The sequence below is a fragment of the Lagopus leucura genome, unplaced genomic scaffold, assembly GCF_019238085.1.
Source record: "Lagopus leucura isolate 7727_CA_CO unplaced genomic scaffold, USGS_WTPT01 Super-Scaffold_73, whole genome shotgun sequence".
Lineage (NCBI taxonomy): Eukaryota > Metazoa > Chordata > Aves > Galliformes > Phasianidae > Lagopus > Lagopus leucura.
Window position 1 is genome coordinate 72871598 of NW_024962252.1, and position 17389 is coordinate 72888986.

A 17389-nucleotide genomic window follows, 5' to 3' on the forward strand; every position below is an offset into this window, starting at 1 on the left:
ACACACATGCACACACATGCACACACATGCACACACATGCACACACACATGCACACACACATGCACACACACACCTGTATTTTAGATATATATATCTAAGTATCTAGCTATCTATATATAAAAATAAAATACAGGTCAGTATCTACTTTCCATTTGTTGGTAAAATGATTTCTGGGGAAGCCAGCATGTCTAATTCCCTCAGAGTCTCATTGATTCTTGGCAGTCTGGCTTCAGACTGTACTTTGACTGTAATTTCATCTCAAAAGTGAATGAGAAAAAATATAACCAGAACGCTACATCAGTTTTTCTTGACACAATTTCAACATACAGGTTTGGGTAATTACTGACCAATAACTGAGGGCTATCATATTGTTATGCCACTGAGTTATTATTCTTCTGTTACAGGACTAAGAATGCGTACAAAGGTTTGATGTTCTCAGTATGCTGACGAATTCTGAATTCCTTTAGGGTTCATTCATCTGGCTCATATACAACACTTCCTTCAATACTGATTAAAGATAAAGAGTTTATAGGAAGATGAGCACGCAGATGGATTAAGAAAAACCTGATGTTGAGCTTGTAGGAAAAATGGAGTGACCAGAGGATACGCTAAGAAATGCAGCAGCCCTTTAGTTGATCAATTTACAAGATACAAGAATCAAGTTACAAGATTTTCTCATCTATGACCGTGGATGAATCATAGGTTGATGCATTATTATTGATGCATATTATGCAGAAGTATCCAGATCTTCCCCATGATGCACAAAGAGACAGGAAGCTGAGACTTCTTTTTTTTCTAGAAGACTCTGCTAGTGTAAAAAGTTAAACATGTAAGTAACCTACTCCATTCAAGTTTCAAACATGGCAGTGTCCTCAAATCCAAAGATGACACAAAGGAAATTCAGACTTTTAAGTGTATCAACAGTCAGTTTTTGCCCATTTCACTAGGAAGAAAAAGTCCCTTCAATCCTTATTTATATATAATTCCTGCTCTGCTCCCCCAGTGATATTTAAACACTTCCAAGTATCTGTACTGTCTGTCTTCAAGACACATATAGTTACTGGTATATGTAATATGAGCAGAATAATTGAATTTTGCTCCCCATCCTTATTCATTTCAGCATTTTTTCTAAACACCAATAATTCTCTTGATAAAGTACAACAGATCAGATGGCATTAATTAAGCAAAATGCTAATTCTAGTGCTTTGGTATTTTTCTCTCACATATTATAGCTGAGAAAATGCTTTTTTTTTTTTTTTTTTTTATAATCAGATACCTCAAAACCTGTTTATTTTCAGAAGCAATATTCTTTGAGTATCTAGAGTCTTCCTTTTGACAACAGCTCTTCTACTGATTTTTTTTTCTCATTGGATGCATTACAAAAGGCAAGCTTAACATCATGAGCAGCCAGTAAGGCACATACTGTGACTAACAACCACAACGCACATTAAAGGCAAGCAGCACACACGTGTCATACAGCTGGCACTGAACAGCTCTGCACTCAGGCAAACTTTTACCATGCCTGTTCATGCTAACCATGGGGCTGAGATGACATCAAGTGTCAGGGCTCCCAGATTTATCGGGTATTACCACATAAGAGGTCAGGGTAGTTCTCACTGGAGCCCTCCATCACCTTACCAGCAGCAGGGTGATGACCCAGGCTTGCTGTGGCCAAACCATTTGTGTGGCCAAACAGCTTAGCTACACTTGTAACGCTCTTCTTCCTTTGTTTGGCCTTCACAGGCTGCGGTGTCGTTTGGGCAGAAAGCCGACCCTTTCACCCTCCCTTTTTGGAACCAACAGGCTTATTCCCTTCTGCAGAAAGAAGAATTAACAGCACGAGCTGCAAGTGGGAAAGAAGTAGGGACAGAGACTTACTATGGTCGTGTTGCCTTCAGTCACTTCCACGACTACACAAAACAAAAATAAAGGAGAAAAAGACAAGAAATCAAAATGAGACTCATTTCTCCTTAATAAAAATTAAAAAAGAAAAAAGCAGTAAGTGGTGGGGTGGTGGTGACACAGAGCAATGTTCCATCGCGGTGCGAGACCAGAGCGAGAGGGCAGGCCGGGGACCGGAGCGATACAGAATGATCCCGGAGCACTGCCCCGACCCCCGAGCAGCCCTTTGTCGACGGCCACTCCTGCACTCACCCTCCCGGAGGGTTCTGGCCGGTGGTGAAACCCAGCCGCTCCCCCAGAGCCCGGCGAACAGCCGCCTGAACGCCCCGCGCACCAAGCTGGGTGCCGCCATCTTGTCGTCGCCCTCGCTGCCGTCACTCCCGCTTCCGCCGGCGGAAAGGCGGGCTCTAGGGCGCCATGTTGAGGCGCGGCAGTTCCCCGCCCTTATCACCTGAGGGAAAAGAGTAGTGTGAAGTGAAGGGCTGCTGCCGTTTTGAGGTTCTCCTGACTCTCCAGTTGATCTATAGCAAAGTGCATTCAGTGAGTTTCCTCAAATTCTTGTTTGATGACAATAAATGTGTGTTGATGCCATTGGCTTGTACCAGCGGTATACAGTGCTCATGCAAAACATTGTGTACATTTTTTCCCAAGTTTCTAGCTAAAATGCGATGTGAAATATAAATTGTGACCTAAATGTAGTATACAACAAAATGGGTAATGAACTGTGATCATTCTATCTCAGGAGTTCTTTCATCACCTTCCTTTTGTTTGTTACACTTGCTTCTTGTTACAATACAGTTTGAAAGCAAATGCCTCTCAAAGGGCTACATGTTCTGTTTTTGTACTCCTTGATAAAACCATGCAGGTTCTTCAGGTGCTGTCATCATCTCTTTAGTTTGTAGAATGGGTTACCAGATGAGAAAATTACTGGAAATCCCTCTCTGTGGTAGTTCTAAGTCCACAACTCCAAGACTTTTCTGAAGTAATCAGAATGAAGGCAGGGCTTCTGACCAGACTCGCTGTGCTCAATGCTAAGCAATGAAAACAGGGTCATCCCAGAAGATAACTATTCCTCTCTTGCTGAACTACGCTGTATAATGTCCTCTAGAAGCAGAGTGATTTTCAGCTTGTCCAAAAGCTTAGAAATAAGAGCCAAACAAAATAATTACTGCCATCCAGTCTGAGGATAATTTCCTTATGAGAAAAAGCAACGTTGCTAAACACTGTAGAAATGTCACATTTTTAAGATTTTCTTTGTATAGAGAATTTTATCCTAATGAAAGGAGTTTGGCTGTAACAACCTGGCAGGAGAATTTATTCAGTGTCTTAAATTAAACCCAGTTTCCTCTATTTGTCTCATGTGAAGAGGAAAACTGTAAGGCTGACTGTTTCGATGGGATAGAAACTGACGGTTGGAACGCAGTGCTGGCTCTCCATGGTAAAGATAAGAAAACAGGGCTGGGTGCTGTTCAAGAGCTTTACCATGTCATTTGACTTTCAGTGATGACATTTAAGCAGCACTGTGGGTTTTGGTCTGACAGAGACAACCAACATGGTGATAGTTCAAGTAACATTGAACTCCACTTGCTTCTCTTGCCTGCAGATAAGTGCTGTCCCTTATAGTAATTTAAGTGACACATCTTTTAATGCAAAGAAGGAAAACAGTTGCTTTCATAAATAATTGTTTTTTTGTAGAGTGAATCCTCTCTATCTCCAAGAAATTTTCTTTGCCTTCCGAGTGTTTTCTAGAACCACTAGCAATGCAGACCATTTTGTCCAAAGGAGACAAATAAAGTTGGTGCCAACTTGGGTTGAAGCCCATTGTCTCTTTCCAAGTTTGGAAATCTGACATATTTCTGATTTCTTACAGATAATTTCTGAGTGTGCTTATTTCATCAAGCCCTCGTATTTGGGGGTAAAATAAAAAATAATCCTGAATACTGTGTGTGTGTACAAAAGAAAATAAAATGACTTGCTTTCTGCAAGTAATTTCATCCATGGTCTGTGTTTTGTCAGCACTGCAGAGGGTGGTCCAGTTTAGATAGAAGCACACGTTTCTAAGGAATGGAATGGGATGTCACTGACCGTTAAAGAACGAATGCTTTTCCTTTTGAATTAAAATTAAACCTGTGCTCACAAGTGGGGGGGAAGGGAGGAGGTTGGCAGAAGTAAAGAAGTAGCATATTTTAGATGAGAAATGTATGTCCTAATTGATTATGGCCTCTAAAGATTTTATGGCTCTGTTCTCAAAGAAATGGTATTCTGAACTCCTTTGGGACTAGGCGCTGTAGGTGTTCTATAAGACTTTTTTTTTTTTTTTTTCATACAAACTTGTGTTCTGCTTTTTGTTATTGTTTGGAAGATGGAGCATGTTTGCTTTTTTCTTATTTGCTATAACACATTACTACTTTCTGCTTCTAGCAACAAAGCAACTTTTCTGGTCCTTTGGGCATTTTTTGATCCATTGGATGCTAATAGATGTATATCTGCTCCAGAGCTTTACTTTGCAAATATTTTACAAAGGCTGAGGCTGTTCCAATGAAACAACATTAAAAGTCATAGAAATTGAGGTGGAAAAAGCTACTAGGTCATGCAGTTCCCACACAGGCCCCCCAGACCAGTACAGGTTTGTTTCCAATGGTACATTTTTGGTGCTTTCCAGAAGGGGTCACTGCAGGTCAGCGTTCACTTCATCCAACGGCCTGTCTCCCTTACCCATTGAAAAATTGGGAAACATTCTCGATCTGGTGATGACTATGTTGCAAAATGTCTAGAATTTTAGTGATAGCATGTAAGTTGATGCTGAGCGACCAGAAGTGGAATAAATTTGTTCAAGTGCAACAACTGGTCATCTAAGCTTTTAAATGAGGAAAATTAGTGAGCTCTTCAAAATGGCTTGTTAGCCACACATGCTTATTAATTGCTACAAATCCTCAGAGCTGGAGCCACCCAACTGTAAGGAGTAAGACATTCACAGGTTTGTCCTTTCAGGTAGTTAATACTTAGAAATATCACATTTTATAGTTAGATAAGAATAGCTCAAATAATTCAAATGAAACTACTGATTGGAAAAAAAACAAAAGGAAATAAAACTAATAAAAACAAACAAAAACCCAGAAAACCCAAGAACCTGCAAAAGTGCCCCCCTGCACCCCCACTCCAAGTGTGGGTAAAAGAAGGGAATAATGAACAGTCATGTTGCACCAAGACTTCAGTTCATCATTACTCAACCATTCAGAGCCAGTGGGACACAAGGACCTCTCTGAAGATTGTCCAGTGTCGCAGCCTGTTAGAGATCAGAGGCTGCTGCAGGGTTCATCTCTTGCATGTGAATCAGGTGTCCTGGTTGAGAGTAGCCAAATGCTTGTCAGCCTGCAGAACCTACCCATTCCACAAATGAACAGCTAACCCCAACTTCTTGCATCCGTGTACTGGGAACTACCTTCTGAAACAGACTTGAGGAGGTAGGAGAGAATGATACTGGGACAGAAATTAATAATTTGAAGTGTGGGGAGGGATGAAAAGTTGGCTGGAAAGAAGGAAAAGCTGCAAAGAGAGCAGGAGTATAGAGCGAAGCAATGGTACTCTAGCAGGAAAATGAGCAACTCACTTGGAAATAACATGTTTATATTTTTAAGGTTTCCATCTTTTCCCAGTGGATATAGTTATTTTTCAAAGCAAAATAACCAAGTAATAATTTTATTATGTTTCCTTCCAATATTTCAGGCTTAGCGTAAACAAAAAAATCCACTGGGAAAATGAATCCAACTTCTTCTGCCAATACCGCTTCAGTTCTGTTTCTTCCACTACCTGCCTCTCTCCTTACATATTTTAGATGCTTCTATTCTCATACCCAGTATCTGTGGCATTACTGATACCAGTTGAAATACGTTGGTGAAGACAGTTGTTAGAGGGAAAAGCCTTTAGGTTCAATGAAATTCACTTCTGATACAGAAATAGGAAGTTCTGAGATTTTCAGTGTTTAAAAAATATCAGTGGCTTTTGACATTTTGGGAATGTTCCATATAGGCAAGTAAGTCAAAACGATGGAAAATAACTGAGCTGCTTGCACTGAGATTTGATCTCTGGAAATTAATATTTGGGTTGCATGGAAGAATCAGAAGAAAAACTCTTTAACAACACCATAGACATCAGACCGGCAACAGTCCAAAGCTTTAATCTTTCCAGATGTTGTGTGGGCTTTTCTTTTTTTTTTCCCCCAAGCCAGGTGAAGGAGAGCCTTCAGAAAAACGCCATGAAAAATACTAAATCTGTTAAGGCAGGGTTGGCATAAAGACCGATATTAAGTCTTCAGATACCTGAAATGCAAGCAATCCTAATTTGTGTTAAATGAAGACAGAAGGTTTATCAGGGCCTTAAAACAACGTTTGCGTCTTCAGACATTTCCAGACAGAGCCGTAACAAATGCTCAGTTTGATTTCAACAACAGACATGTTTGTACGTGGTGAGGATGGGCAGTAGGAGACCAGGAGTTCTCCGGTTCATTCATCTGAGAGCAGCCCTGTAGCAGTCTTTCACTGGGGAGCCTTGAAAGCCTGAACCAGCTGTCTGCATCCGTGTTTTGTGCTGTCAGTTGTAGCGTGTGCAGCCTTGACTCAGTTTCTCCCTTGTTGCGGCCAAAGCCCAAGGCTTCCCAGATAGGCCTTGGAACAGTGTAGGCAAAATGAGTGATGCCCAAACTTGCAGCAAACTGATGTGCTGCTGTAGCAGCTGCTTCACTGAGTGTCTACTGTGGGTATACGTATAGTCCGTGTTCCCAGCATGTGCTCCAGAGCATGGGAGGATCCACAAGCACAGGTTCTGATCACTCGGGTTAGAATTTACATGAAGCTGTGCTGGGCAGGCTCTGCAGCCTGTTTCAGTCAGGAATCAAACACTTATGCTTTCTTTCTTTCTTTCTTTCTTTTTTTTTTTTTTTTTTTCTTTTTCTTTTTTTTGGTAAATATGAGTCAGGACTGAAATTGTTTGCAGTAGAGAGTGCAAGCTGGATCTATATTTTGTGAGTAGAGGCTCTGCCAGAATGACAAACTTTGCAGTCCCCCTCTTGCTTTTCTTCCTGTTTTTAACTCCATGAGTTTGGAACGGGGGAAGCCCATGTTGTGCTCTGATCTTGGACCATGATGGGACGTGATGGAGAGATCTCCAGCAGGGTTTTCCTCTTATGGCTCCTCCAGCCAGATGGCTTCAATCTACTGACCAATTCTCTGTGCTTTGTGTGAGGTCTGCATGCAATTTAGATGGAGCCTGTTCTCAGCTAGTTTTGCCTTTTCTTCGCTCCCCCTCCCCCACATGCACGTAACATTCCCAACTGACCCTTTTCGTGCTCCCCTTTTTCTCTAGCCATTAAGGGAAATTATGCTGGCACCATATAACAAATATATCAGATGGATTTCCCTGAAAGCCCTTTGCTTCTGGAGCCTTTCAGTCATCAAACTCCTCTGGGTATTTTTGAGAAGAGTGCTCATTTAGGCAACTATGCTGTTGATGTGGTTCTCAGACTGGTATTTGTGATGCTGCTCTTTTCCAGCTGGTAAAAAGTTTAGAATGTGGCACCACTTGTCCACACCTATAGTTGCTGCTGCTCTGAGTCCTGACAGATTTGTCTTATCAGGATAACTCAGTTGTCTGAATCTTTGCACTCTGCAGACCTAGAGAGAACATGTATATATATATATTTGTGTTTTCAGATACTGTTCAGCATGACAAATCTCAAATATGACAAATAAAAGCAGACACTGCCCTTCACACTGCATTTTATGACTTACACTAAAATGACAGTGAGTAGCAGACAATAGCAGACAGTCTTTCACGAAGACAGAAAACAACAGAAGAATGATAATGACAAGACAGTAGGACATCTCTTGTTTGTTTTGTTTACACCATCAGCAAATTTGTTTCCTGGATTGGTTTGTTGGAAAAAAAGATCAGATGGGCTGAAGTGGAGTTTTAGGTGATGACTGTTGATCTATTAAAAACAGTTTTATTTCATCCCTAATCTGTTTTGCATTTTGTTGCGTTGTAGTGTATTTTAGTGACCCTTACGTGAGTATCCAGGGGAATTTGTTGCTTTTGTTAATCAGTGGCTTGGAAGAGGGTTGAAAGCTGATGGAAAATAATAGCTGTCCTTTCTGCCAGTCAGGTGAAAACACAATATGCTCCCTGCATTTATGAGTTCTTCAAATGAATCACAGTCAGCTGGAAACTTAAGTGATTAGAGACAACAAGAAGGGAAATTCCCCTGTGGAAAGAAGGGAATGGAGGTATTTCTGTGACACTGTTCACTTTACCTGGTACTTGGGAACATAGGGACTCATGAGGGCCTCTGTTATTTTGCTCAGCTTAAAGAGCTACTCCACTGATCTGGATTTCTGAAGTTATCACCAGGCAGGATTTCTCTTTGTATTGTGTTTTTATTTTATTTATCGGTTCTTTCAGGCAATGACATTCAGTGTGTGCTTGCATGAATGTTAATGACAAACAATTCCCTTTTTCATAGCTCAGTTATGGAAGAAAACTCCCCTCCTTGACCCTGAAAATACTTGTTTCTGGTATCCTGCAGACCTAGTATATAAACAAGAAGGACTCTGCCTTCTTTCCCCCAAAAAACATCAAAACAAAATGAAACTGTTAATTCTAATGTCACTGACCGAATCAGAGAAGAATATAAGCTTGGCATACAACGAGAAAGCTGAGACAATGCTTGGTAGAGATGAAAGTGAGATACTGATGGCCAGAGTTTAATTGGGTTTTCATAAAACATGCTGTTCTTCACAATTTGGCTAGCATCTGATAGCGTCTTTTTATGAGTCTGGCAAGACAGTGAAGTTTCAAACCATTGGTTTGCAATTGGAAAAATGAAGCTGAGAGATATTCAGAAGAGCACTAGGCCTCTTTGTGTCCAATACTGAGAAGAAGCAATTCAGCTGTGAGGGAACGAGTGCCTCTTGCAGCCATACAAGTGCAGTTTAGCAGTAAATCAGCTCAGCTGCAGTCCTCACCACATGATATTCTTTAGTTGTCACTGGGGAGAATTCTGCTCATCTCCAGACAAGATTTTGCCTTGAGTTAATATTTATTTCCGTTTTTACAGATGTGCTGACCTGTGATGGATGGGGTGTGTTAACCTTCTTCTTTTTCACACCTGGTCCACACCTGTTTGGGATCTCATTCCCTGCCCTACTGGGCAGCAGCTCTTGAACTTTGCTGGGTCCTGGATCACAAGCCAACTGAGGGTGGTGAGCAACTTTGAAACGCTCATCCAGAGGGCTTTTTGTTTTTAAAGTCAGAGAGGTTGATAGGTTTTGTTTTGTTCTTGGGTGCATATTCATTCTCATGACAAAAACATTTCACAATAAGCTGTTCCCATTTGACAGCTCTTTGGCAGCACATGTGTGAAAAAAGTTTTTTTGTAGTCTCACTCCTAGTGGGCAAGAGTATTGCTGTTTCAAAAAGACATTGGACTTTCATTGCTCTCATTGATGGTTTACTCAAAGAAGTTATGGACCAAATATTCCTCAGAATCTAAACTCGCTAGGGAACATAAAAGCTGATCCCCTAGTGCACTGAAGAAACTTGTTCTTGTCATGCCTTTTCAGTTCTTTTTGGGTAGGAAGGGGACTTTGTTCTTCAGGGCTGTGGATTCAAGAGCATGAAATTCAATACAAAAATTTTGAGACAAAAAACAAATGGCATTGTTTAGAATCCTGTTATAGCATGTTTTTTTCATTTGCACTGCAGGGGATTTAAATAGTAGCATGTGAGCACTGGCCAAATTTAGTTTGGTCAAGAAAAAGAAAGACTGAGGAAATTTAGAGAGACCCAGCTAAGCTTACTGAAAAAGCATCTCAATGGCAAATGAAGCTCCTCGTAGAATGCTAAAAGTTAATGCATGCTTGGGAGAAAACTCATTTGCTCAGCCATCTTAAAGTGCTCTAATTGAATTCTTTCTCTTTAGGAAAAGCATCACTGCTGACAGCTCAGCAAAAGCTCCAGAGAGTTTTTACAAGGATGACATGGATGTAGTGGAGAGAGTCCAGTAAAGGACCATGAAGATGATGAAGGATCTGAAACATCTCTCTTATGAGGAAGAAGTGAGTCAGATGGGACTGTTCAGCCTACTGTTCAGAAAAAAAAGGGCTCACGGGGAAATTTCATCGATGTATCAAAATTGAAATGTATAGAAATAGAAAAATAGAGTGTAAAGAGAACGGAGCCAGTCTGTTTTCAGTGGTCCCCACTGCCACGACAAGAGGCAATGAGCACAAACTGAAACACAGGAGGCTCCCTCTGAACATCAGGAAGTATTTTTTTGCTAACTGAATGAAGGAGCAATAACACAGGTTGCCCAGAGAGGCTGTGGAGTCCCCTCTCTAGAGATGTTCAGAAACCATCTGGACACAGCCCCAGTTAAATTGCTGTAGGTGGCCCTTCTTGAGCAGGGAGGTTGGACTAGATATCCTCCAGAGATTCCTTCCAACCTCAACCATCCTGTGATTACATGTGCTTACCAATTTTATTGAGAATGACAGAGCTGAGGTGTGATATGAGCACAGCATTGTGGCATTTTGAGTTATTAGTCAAGGATCAAAGTAAAGGCAAAATGTTTGGTTCCAGGACTGGAAGAGTAGAAAAGCTACAGGTCAGCATGAGGAACACCTGCAGAGTTTGTTATGGTGGAACCAGGAATAGAGAAAAGAGGGGACTTGCCAGACAGAAATGGGGGATGTTGCAGAGCTCAGTATTTGGAATAACTGGTCTGTTCTAAGGTTTTTCTTCCTTGGATGCCACTATGTATCAGTTTTTCCTGTATTCCTGCAGTTTCGCTTTAAGAATCTGAATCCCCCTGAGCAGTAGGTGATCTTGACTATAATGGGAGGAATAAGCTTGGGAAAGTTTTGTTAAAAGAGAACAGGTTATAAAAACAACCCTCTCTGCACGGCTTGAACCTGTCAGCATGACGCTGCCGACGACACGGCTGGAGGGGAATGTGGCAGCCTTGAAGCAGAGCAGCCTACGCAGCCTGCAAGTGTTATGGCCCCAGTGTGGGCTTGGGGGAGGTGTGCCTGCCTTGCCAGGTGGGCCATGCATGGCAGTCATGCTTAAGTGGCCGTAAGCATTTAATCAAAGCGATTGCTTTGAATCTCCATTTTGCCAAGGGCTTGAGAAGGGCGGAGAAAGTGCATGTGATTCTGAAAGTGCTGCTGGGCTCATCTCCAAAGTGCAGTATGGTTCTGAGTGTCCTCTTCGGGACTATATTATCCGCCCTTTGCAAGAGAAATAGCTTTTTGTAAGGATAGTTCTGTATACAAGTGGCTGCAGCGTGGGGTTGTGCTGATCTCCAGTTCTGGAAAACCAGAAAGAGGCCTATCAGATGAGGAAGCTTGTGTCACTGAGACCTGGGATACCAGTCTGCCCAAGATCTCTTGATGTTCTGTTCAGAGTCAGTAACCTTAGAGCAGAGATTGTGCTTCAAACATTCTCCTCCAGACAAACTGACCGTGTTGATTCATGTTGGCTTCCACTGGGGACAGACTCTTTAGTGGAGTTGGTTGTGGTGGGACAAGAGGGAATGATTTCAAACTAGAAGAGGGGTTATTTAGATTGGACATAAGGAATTCTTTTACAGTAAGGGTGGTGAGGCACTGGCACAAGTTGCCCAAAGATGTGGGTGGATGTCCTGTCCTTGGAGACATCCAGGATCAGGCTGCATGGGTCTCTGATCTATCTGTAGATGTCCCCGTTCATTGCAGAGGAGTCCATATGAGTCCCTTCCAACTCAAACAATTCCGTGATTCTATGATCTTCAGAGATGCTGCAGAGAACGAATCCCTGTCCTCGTCCTCAGAGCTGGGTATTTGTAGGAGTGCCATATAATAGCATGACATGCTAATGTATGTAGTTGTGTTATGGCGCATTCAGCTGTGTCTGTAGCCATGCAGTAACAGAGGTGAGCATACAGTACTATGTGTGCATCTGTCAAGGCAGCTCACCCTTTCTTCCAGGATTATTTTGCTTTCTGTTTCCTGGATTGATAAATGTTGATGATGGCATAAATTTTCTTGGGATACTTTGAGAACATCCTGTTTCAAATGCAGCATCTTATCCATTAGCTGAGATGAGTAGCTGGAGATGCAGGACACCTATGTTCAGTTTTGTGCTTTGCCACAGATTTGTTGCATGACCTTGGTAAGCCATAAGCTTTTTTTCCAACATGTTTTTCTTTTGTTGATCAAATTATACATTTTTAGAAGCTAAAGTCAGAGTCCAACATAATAGCAAGAATAAGCTTTTGCATTCTGACCACTCATGAAGTATGGAGCACCTGCATACGATGTATGTGGCTCTGCTTGAGAAATAGTAGTGTAGAGTAGTTAGCAAATGATCAGAAGTATTGCTACGTTGGCACAGCCACCTGTTGGGAATATGGTCTGTATGTCTAGTGGAGTCTTTTGCTGGACTGGGCACTGTTTATTGTCTCCTCTCTTCCCTGCATTTGTCTCTTCCCTTTGTTTATGCAGTGACAAAAAAGAAGACAGTACAGGGTTGCACCAGTTTAAATGCATCTACGTGAGGCTTTTTGCTGGCATGGGTACATCAGCAGCCCTCTAGCCCTTGGCTGCATGAGCTTTGCAATGTGGGACAAACCTTAGTCTTTGAGTGCCTCAGGGATGTAACCGGTTATGGGGTGTAATTGTGCCTCTCTTCCCTGTTGGTCTGTATGAACACATTAAAATGAAACATTGCACAAGCAAGAGCGGAAAGGAGCAGTGACAAAATCTAACAGATACAGCAGCATTCAACCAAGATTTCCTAAGATGTTCACCCTACCATTCAGTCAAGATTTCATAACATGTTCAGCCTCCGTGTATGACTTGAAATGTGTGTCTAATAAATGGAAATGAAAATGTCCATGGGATGGAGAGTTCAACATTCCTCCAATTCTAAATATCCTTTGCTGGCTACCTATATTTATCTGTCGGGAAAGAAAATGTAAAACATCTGAGTTACAGAGAGTAACAAAAATTGATTAACCTTGTGCAGTAATTAATTGCTGCTAGTGTGTGAGGGTAGTTTTGGGACCAGTTTTCATCTTCAGTTTCCTGAATTGATATATCTGTCTGCTCACTTACCTGCCTACCTCTACTGGGCATGCACAAGGTGATGGTGAAGAATACAGACACTGAGTGAAATTTTGAGCTAGATTCTTACTGGCACATGAGCTCTGGCCTGGCACAGGCAGCTGGTGGAGATCATCGGAAGGCCATGCATTTTTGTAGTATGGGACAGTCATAGTGTGAGTTAGAAGATGCTAAGGTCAATTTTTTCTCGTGCTTCTGGTGGATAAATTTGATGGACTCTTGATCTGATGAAAAATCAGATAATAGAATTCTACTGAAAGCACTGCAACTGTTGAAACATGTTTTCCACTATGAAAATCTCCAGTGTCCCTTTGCACCAACAAATGCCCGGATGGCATGCACTGAGTTTTGCAAAATGGCAGGGATGGAAAAAAGGCAGATGAGTGGTGTCTTGTCTCAGTGTCTCTTGCCATTTCCACTAGCCCAGAAATTTTTCCATACTATCTCACTCCCTGTCTTCTTATAAATGGCAGAGAGAAACTGGACTGTAACTCACAATTCACGTAGTTGTTGTTTTTGTAGTATACAGTATACACTGTGACATAAACAGCAAATGCTCTGTAAAGGGCATTTTACCCTTCAACACAAAGATTTCAGTCTATACCCCAGTACAGCTCTGCCTCTGTCTTCTAATGGGAGGCCACAGCACGGGGAAACGCATCCTGGGAAGGCAGAACAACGGGGCGGGAATTAGTCAGATGCAGAGGCGAGTGACTCGATACTAATGGCCAGATAGGCTCTGACAGCCTCACACCAACGGGCCACTCTTCTCTACAGGGAGTTTACGAGGCCTTGGCTTGTGTGGCCACCTCCACTTACGAATGAAAATCAAAACCAGATTGGTGTACCCCTCCCAACAGCAGCTGCCTGTTTTTTTGCATAAATCGTGCTCCCTGCCCCTCTCCAGGGGAGCTCCATAAAATAAATGGATTCATTACATGCGGATTTCCTTTTCCTTCTTCTCTAGAGAAACAAAGAGCCTATTAGATACAATATGGAAATACACATATACATGCACAACTGTGCAGAGAACATGAAAATGTGCACGTGCACATGCAGTGCATAAGCTCCCTCACTCTCCCATCTCTCTCCCATCTCAGTGCCATAAAATACTTGCAGAAAGCCCCTTCTTCTTTATGTGCACAGCTCTGCCAAACACACAGGCGTGCATTCATTCGTGCATTTCTGTAGCTGAAATTCTGAACTAGCAAGGACAGGAAAGCACAGGCAAGTTGCTTCCTCCCCAAAGGTGCAGGGCTATGTATCTCAGCCAAAGCCTCCCATAGTGGCCAGCAGTGTTTTCACCAAGGAGCAGAAGGGTCCCGTCTTTTTCAGAGCTGGGCTCGCAACACAGTAACCAGAGAGCTGGGGAGGTGCCAGCTGGGTCCCTTCAACTGCCGTAAAAGAGGGCGCTTTGTGTCTGAGTAAGCAGGACAAAGGTAGCGAAACGGCTGGGAGGCCTTCATTCCTCTCGTCTCCAGGTGGCGGCAATACTGGCATAGGAAAGAACTGGAAAGCACACCTTCCCTGGAAAGCTCTGCCTGTGTGCTGCACCACATGCAAATCTCACACACCTGTGCAGCAGGCTGAGGGACAGGCTGGAAACTCCTTGCCAAGCAGGTTACACAGTTAGGAGGTACCTACTTTCACCTTCCAGATGCTGCCATAAGATATTGGCTCCAGGACAAGACTGTGTAGTATGTGGATATGTTGACACTGCACGCTAAAGCCAAGTCAGAGCCTAGGTTTGAGACTGACTTGCTTCCCCTGCAAACTGTTAATGCCTTCACCCTCAGGTCCAAATCCCTCTGACTTCAGCTGGGAATTCTCCGGGGCTCTGAAAGCCCAGCCTCGACAGTGTGCTGTGCTGTACAAACAGGAGGCAAATTACCGGAACTCTAGGAAACTGGGCATAATCTTTGCCAGGTTGTCTCCTGGTCACCCCCCACCCATCTGATTTAGGAGTCAAGAACAAAACAGAGGAGGAAAATGGGAGTTGCTGACTCTCCCTGGCACCAGGAGATGTTCTGCCTTGGGAAAAGGTAGGAGAAAGGCAGTAGGGCTGGGAGTTAAGGCTCAAGGAGGGGGGAAACCATGCTCCACAGTGACATTTGCTGGGTTGAAGTCCAGGCTATGCTGAGGATGTGTCTGAGTGTCTGAGCTAGAGCCAGCCCCAGCCAGATCTCCAGTTTGTGAGGGAAGGAACTGAACAACAAAGTCCTGTTTTCATTATCACTGTGGAGTCCATTTTAGCCCTCAAGAAGGAAGTGGTGGTGAAAAGCTGCGAGGGCATAGGAGCAAGCTGTGAAGGGGCATGTGTTCAAATCTGAGGAGTATGGAAAAGCAATGTTGCCAGCAGTTCAGATGCATGATACAGGACGCAAATCTCTCAAATCACAAATGCCTCAAGAGCGTAAGAAGATAGTGGTGTTTTCATCAGACCCGGAATATTGGGCTTCGGGGTTACATTCAGGCTCCATTACTAGCTTTTTGTGTCTGCTTTGGAGTGTAGCAACTTTCCCTTGTAAGTTGCATGTTTTTGTATAAAGTGAGTCCTTCAGCCAGAGCTTTAAGAACAACAGCGACTTAAGTAAGATGTCTGAGGAAGTCCAGTCCAGAAAGCTGGCAGCCTGGGGGGAGACAGACCCTACAAGTGAGGGATTCTGAGGAACTGCTGAGCAGAAACCCTGCAACTGAGAGAAGCTAGCAAGAACTGAGATGTGAGGGAGCTCAAAGCATTTCATATTGCCTCAAATTCAGTGTTTTAAGCCCCAAAGTTCCAGAAATCTTAAGCTGGACCATGAAAGTCTGTGATGACTTTAAAGTTGGGAGCTTTTATGCTGCATTTTTCTCCTTGCTTCTTGATTTCTGAGCCTTAAGGTTGCCTTTGAATCACATTATTTAGTTTTCCCCACAACGAAGAGGACTGTGTAGAAAACGTGTTTTCACCTAATCATCTGTCATCGGGATCTGGAGCTTTAAGGAAAAACAGCAACAGCATAATGAGATCCACAACCCATCAGGAGCACTGTGCTACTTCAGATGGCTTCGCTTCACTGGGGTCTGCAAGAACTTTGTATACTCAAGTATGGAGATTGCAATCTTGACACTGGAAACTCTGGAGCCGTGGAACGGCCAAACTGGATGAGCCTCAAAATCCATTTATTCCAGGAACCTGTCTCTGATGTGCTGTTGTTCTGATGCTGTCTTTGATGCATTTGCCAAACGCTTCAAGGAAAGGTGCAAGATCTTTTCAGTAGGCAGATGTAACAGTCTTTTCCACACTTGAGCTCACTTTCTGGTTCTTAACCATTAGAGATGGGATTGAGACCAGCAATATGAAATTTAACTTATTTTCCAAATGTGCTGTTAGCTGTTGTTATTATGTTTCTTGTTTTTCTCCCTGTCCACATCTTGGCCTCCCAGCTTGTTGTGTTAAGGGTGGCTTAGTCCAATTGCATGCAATGTGAAGGAAATTGTTTACTTTGATGAGGTTTGAAGTGGTTTCTTCTTCATCTTGTGGAATATCAGTTTATCCTTTTGTGTTCAAGGGCAACAGCAACACTCAAGTTGCCTTTCCCTCTGCAGGTATTTCACGTGCTTGCATTAGGATGTCTTCTGCTTGCAAGAATGTGTGATGCTGGGTATTTGTCCCAGTGAAACTCCTTGCTTGAGGCTCCCATGTACTTTACATGCTTTGTTGTACAGATGCTGCTTCCCTCCAGTGTTTTTCCCTCCCCACATGTAAGCAACTGTGTTACCTGATAGCAGAGGCACTCAGCTGGGACTGAGACAGTCTCTGGTCTGTTCCTTGCTGTGAACTTTCGCAGCAGCATCTGCTTCTCTTTAGACTATAAACTGTGTGCACATTTGTGCCTGAAAATCACGATTTCAACTGAAACCTCTACATTCTGTTGTAAAGCATGCAGTGATCTGTAGTAACTCACAGTGAACTACACTCTCATCTCACTGGTCGCTCTCATGCTCTGCTGTTCACAGAGTCAGATGTGCTCTGTGAATTGGGTGCTTTGGTGTCCTGGTGCCCGGGCTTGGTGGTGGGCTTGGCCCCACAGCACAGCAAGGCCGAGAGCTTGGAAGGGACTCAGACCTCCAATTCTTCATGGGAAAGCAGAGAGCGCACCATTCTCTCTAGAAACAATCCTGTCTCTGTCTCCCTCCTTTGCTCCTTATCTCCATTGACATTTGTATGCAAATAGCATCAAAGGATCAGAGATGCGAGATAGACTGCCTGAATATTCAGGCAGTGCACTTCAGAGCAACCCATCACCAGCTCACAAGAGAGTGAGAGGGAGGGATAGATGCAGGG

At 43.0% G+C, this 17389-nt stretch overlaps 1 protein-coding gene and 1 long non-coding RNA gene across 3 annotated transcripts in view; one reads left to right on the forward strand and one right to left on the reverse strand.

Moving 5' to 3' along the window:
* Window positions 1-2271, reverse strand: part of MRPS18A (mitochondrial ribosomal protein S18A) — an 18818-nt gene extending 16547 nt beyond the window's left edge. For both annotated transcript variants that reach the window (XM_042879309.1, XM_042879319.1), the window contains exons 1-2: window positions 2156-2271; window positions 1880-1911 (exon numbers count right to left, since the gene is read on the reverse strand). In XM_042879309.1, coding sequence (XP_042735243.1) covers window positions 1880-1911; window positions 2156-2255 — 132 coding nt within the window. In that variant the 5' untranslated portion in view covers window positions 2256-2271. The remainder of the gene's footprint in view (window positions 1-1879; window positions 1912-2155) is intronic.
* A 52-nt stretch (window positions 2272-2323) lies between these two features.
* Window positions 2324-17389, forward strand: part of LOC122194251 — a 40557-nt gene continuing 25491 nt past the window's right edge. The window contains exons 1-2 of the long non-coding RNA XR_006183082.1: window positions 2324-2443; window positions 9879-10014. This is a non-coding gene — a long non-coding RNA (uncharacterized LOC122194251). The remainder of the gene's footprint in view (window positions 2444-9878; window positions 10015-17389) is intronic.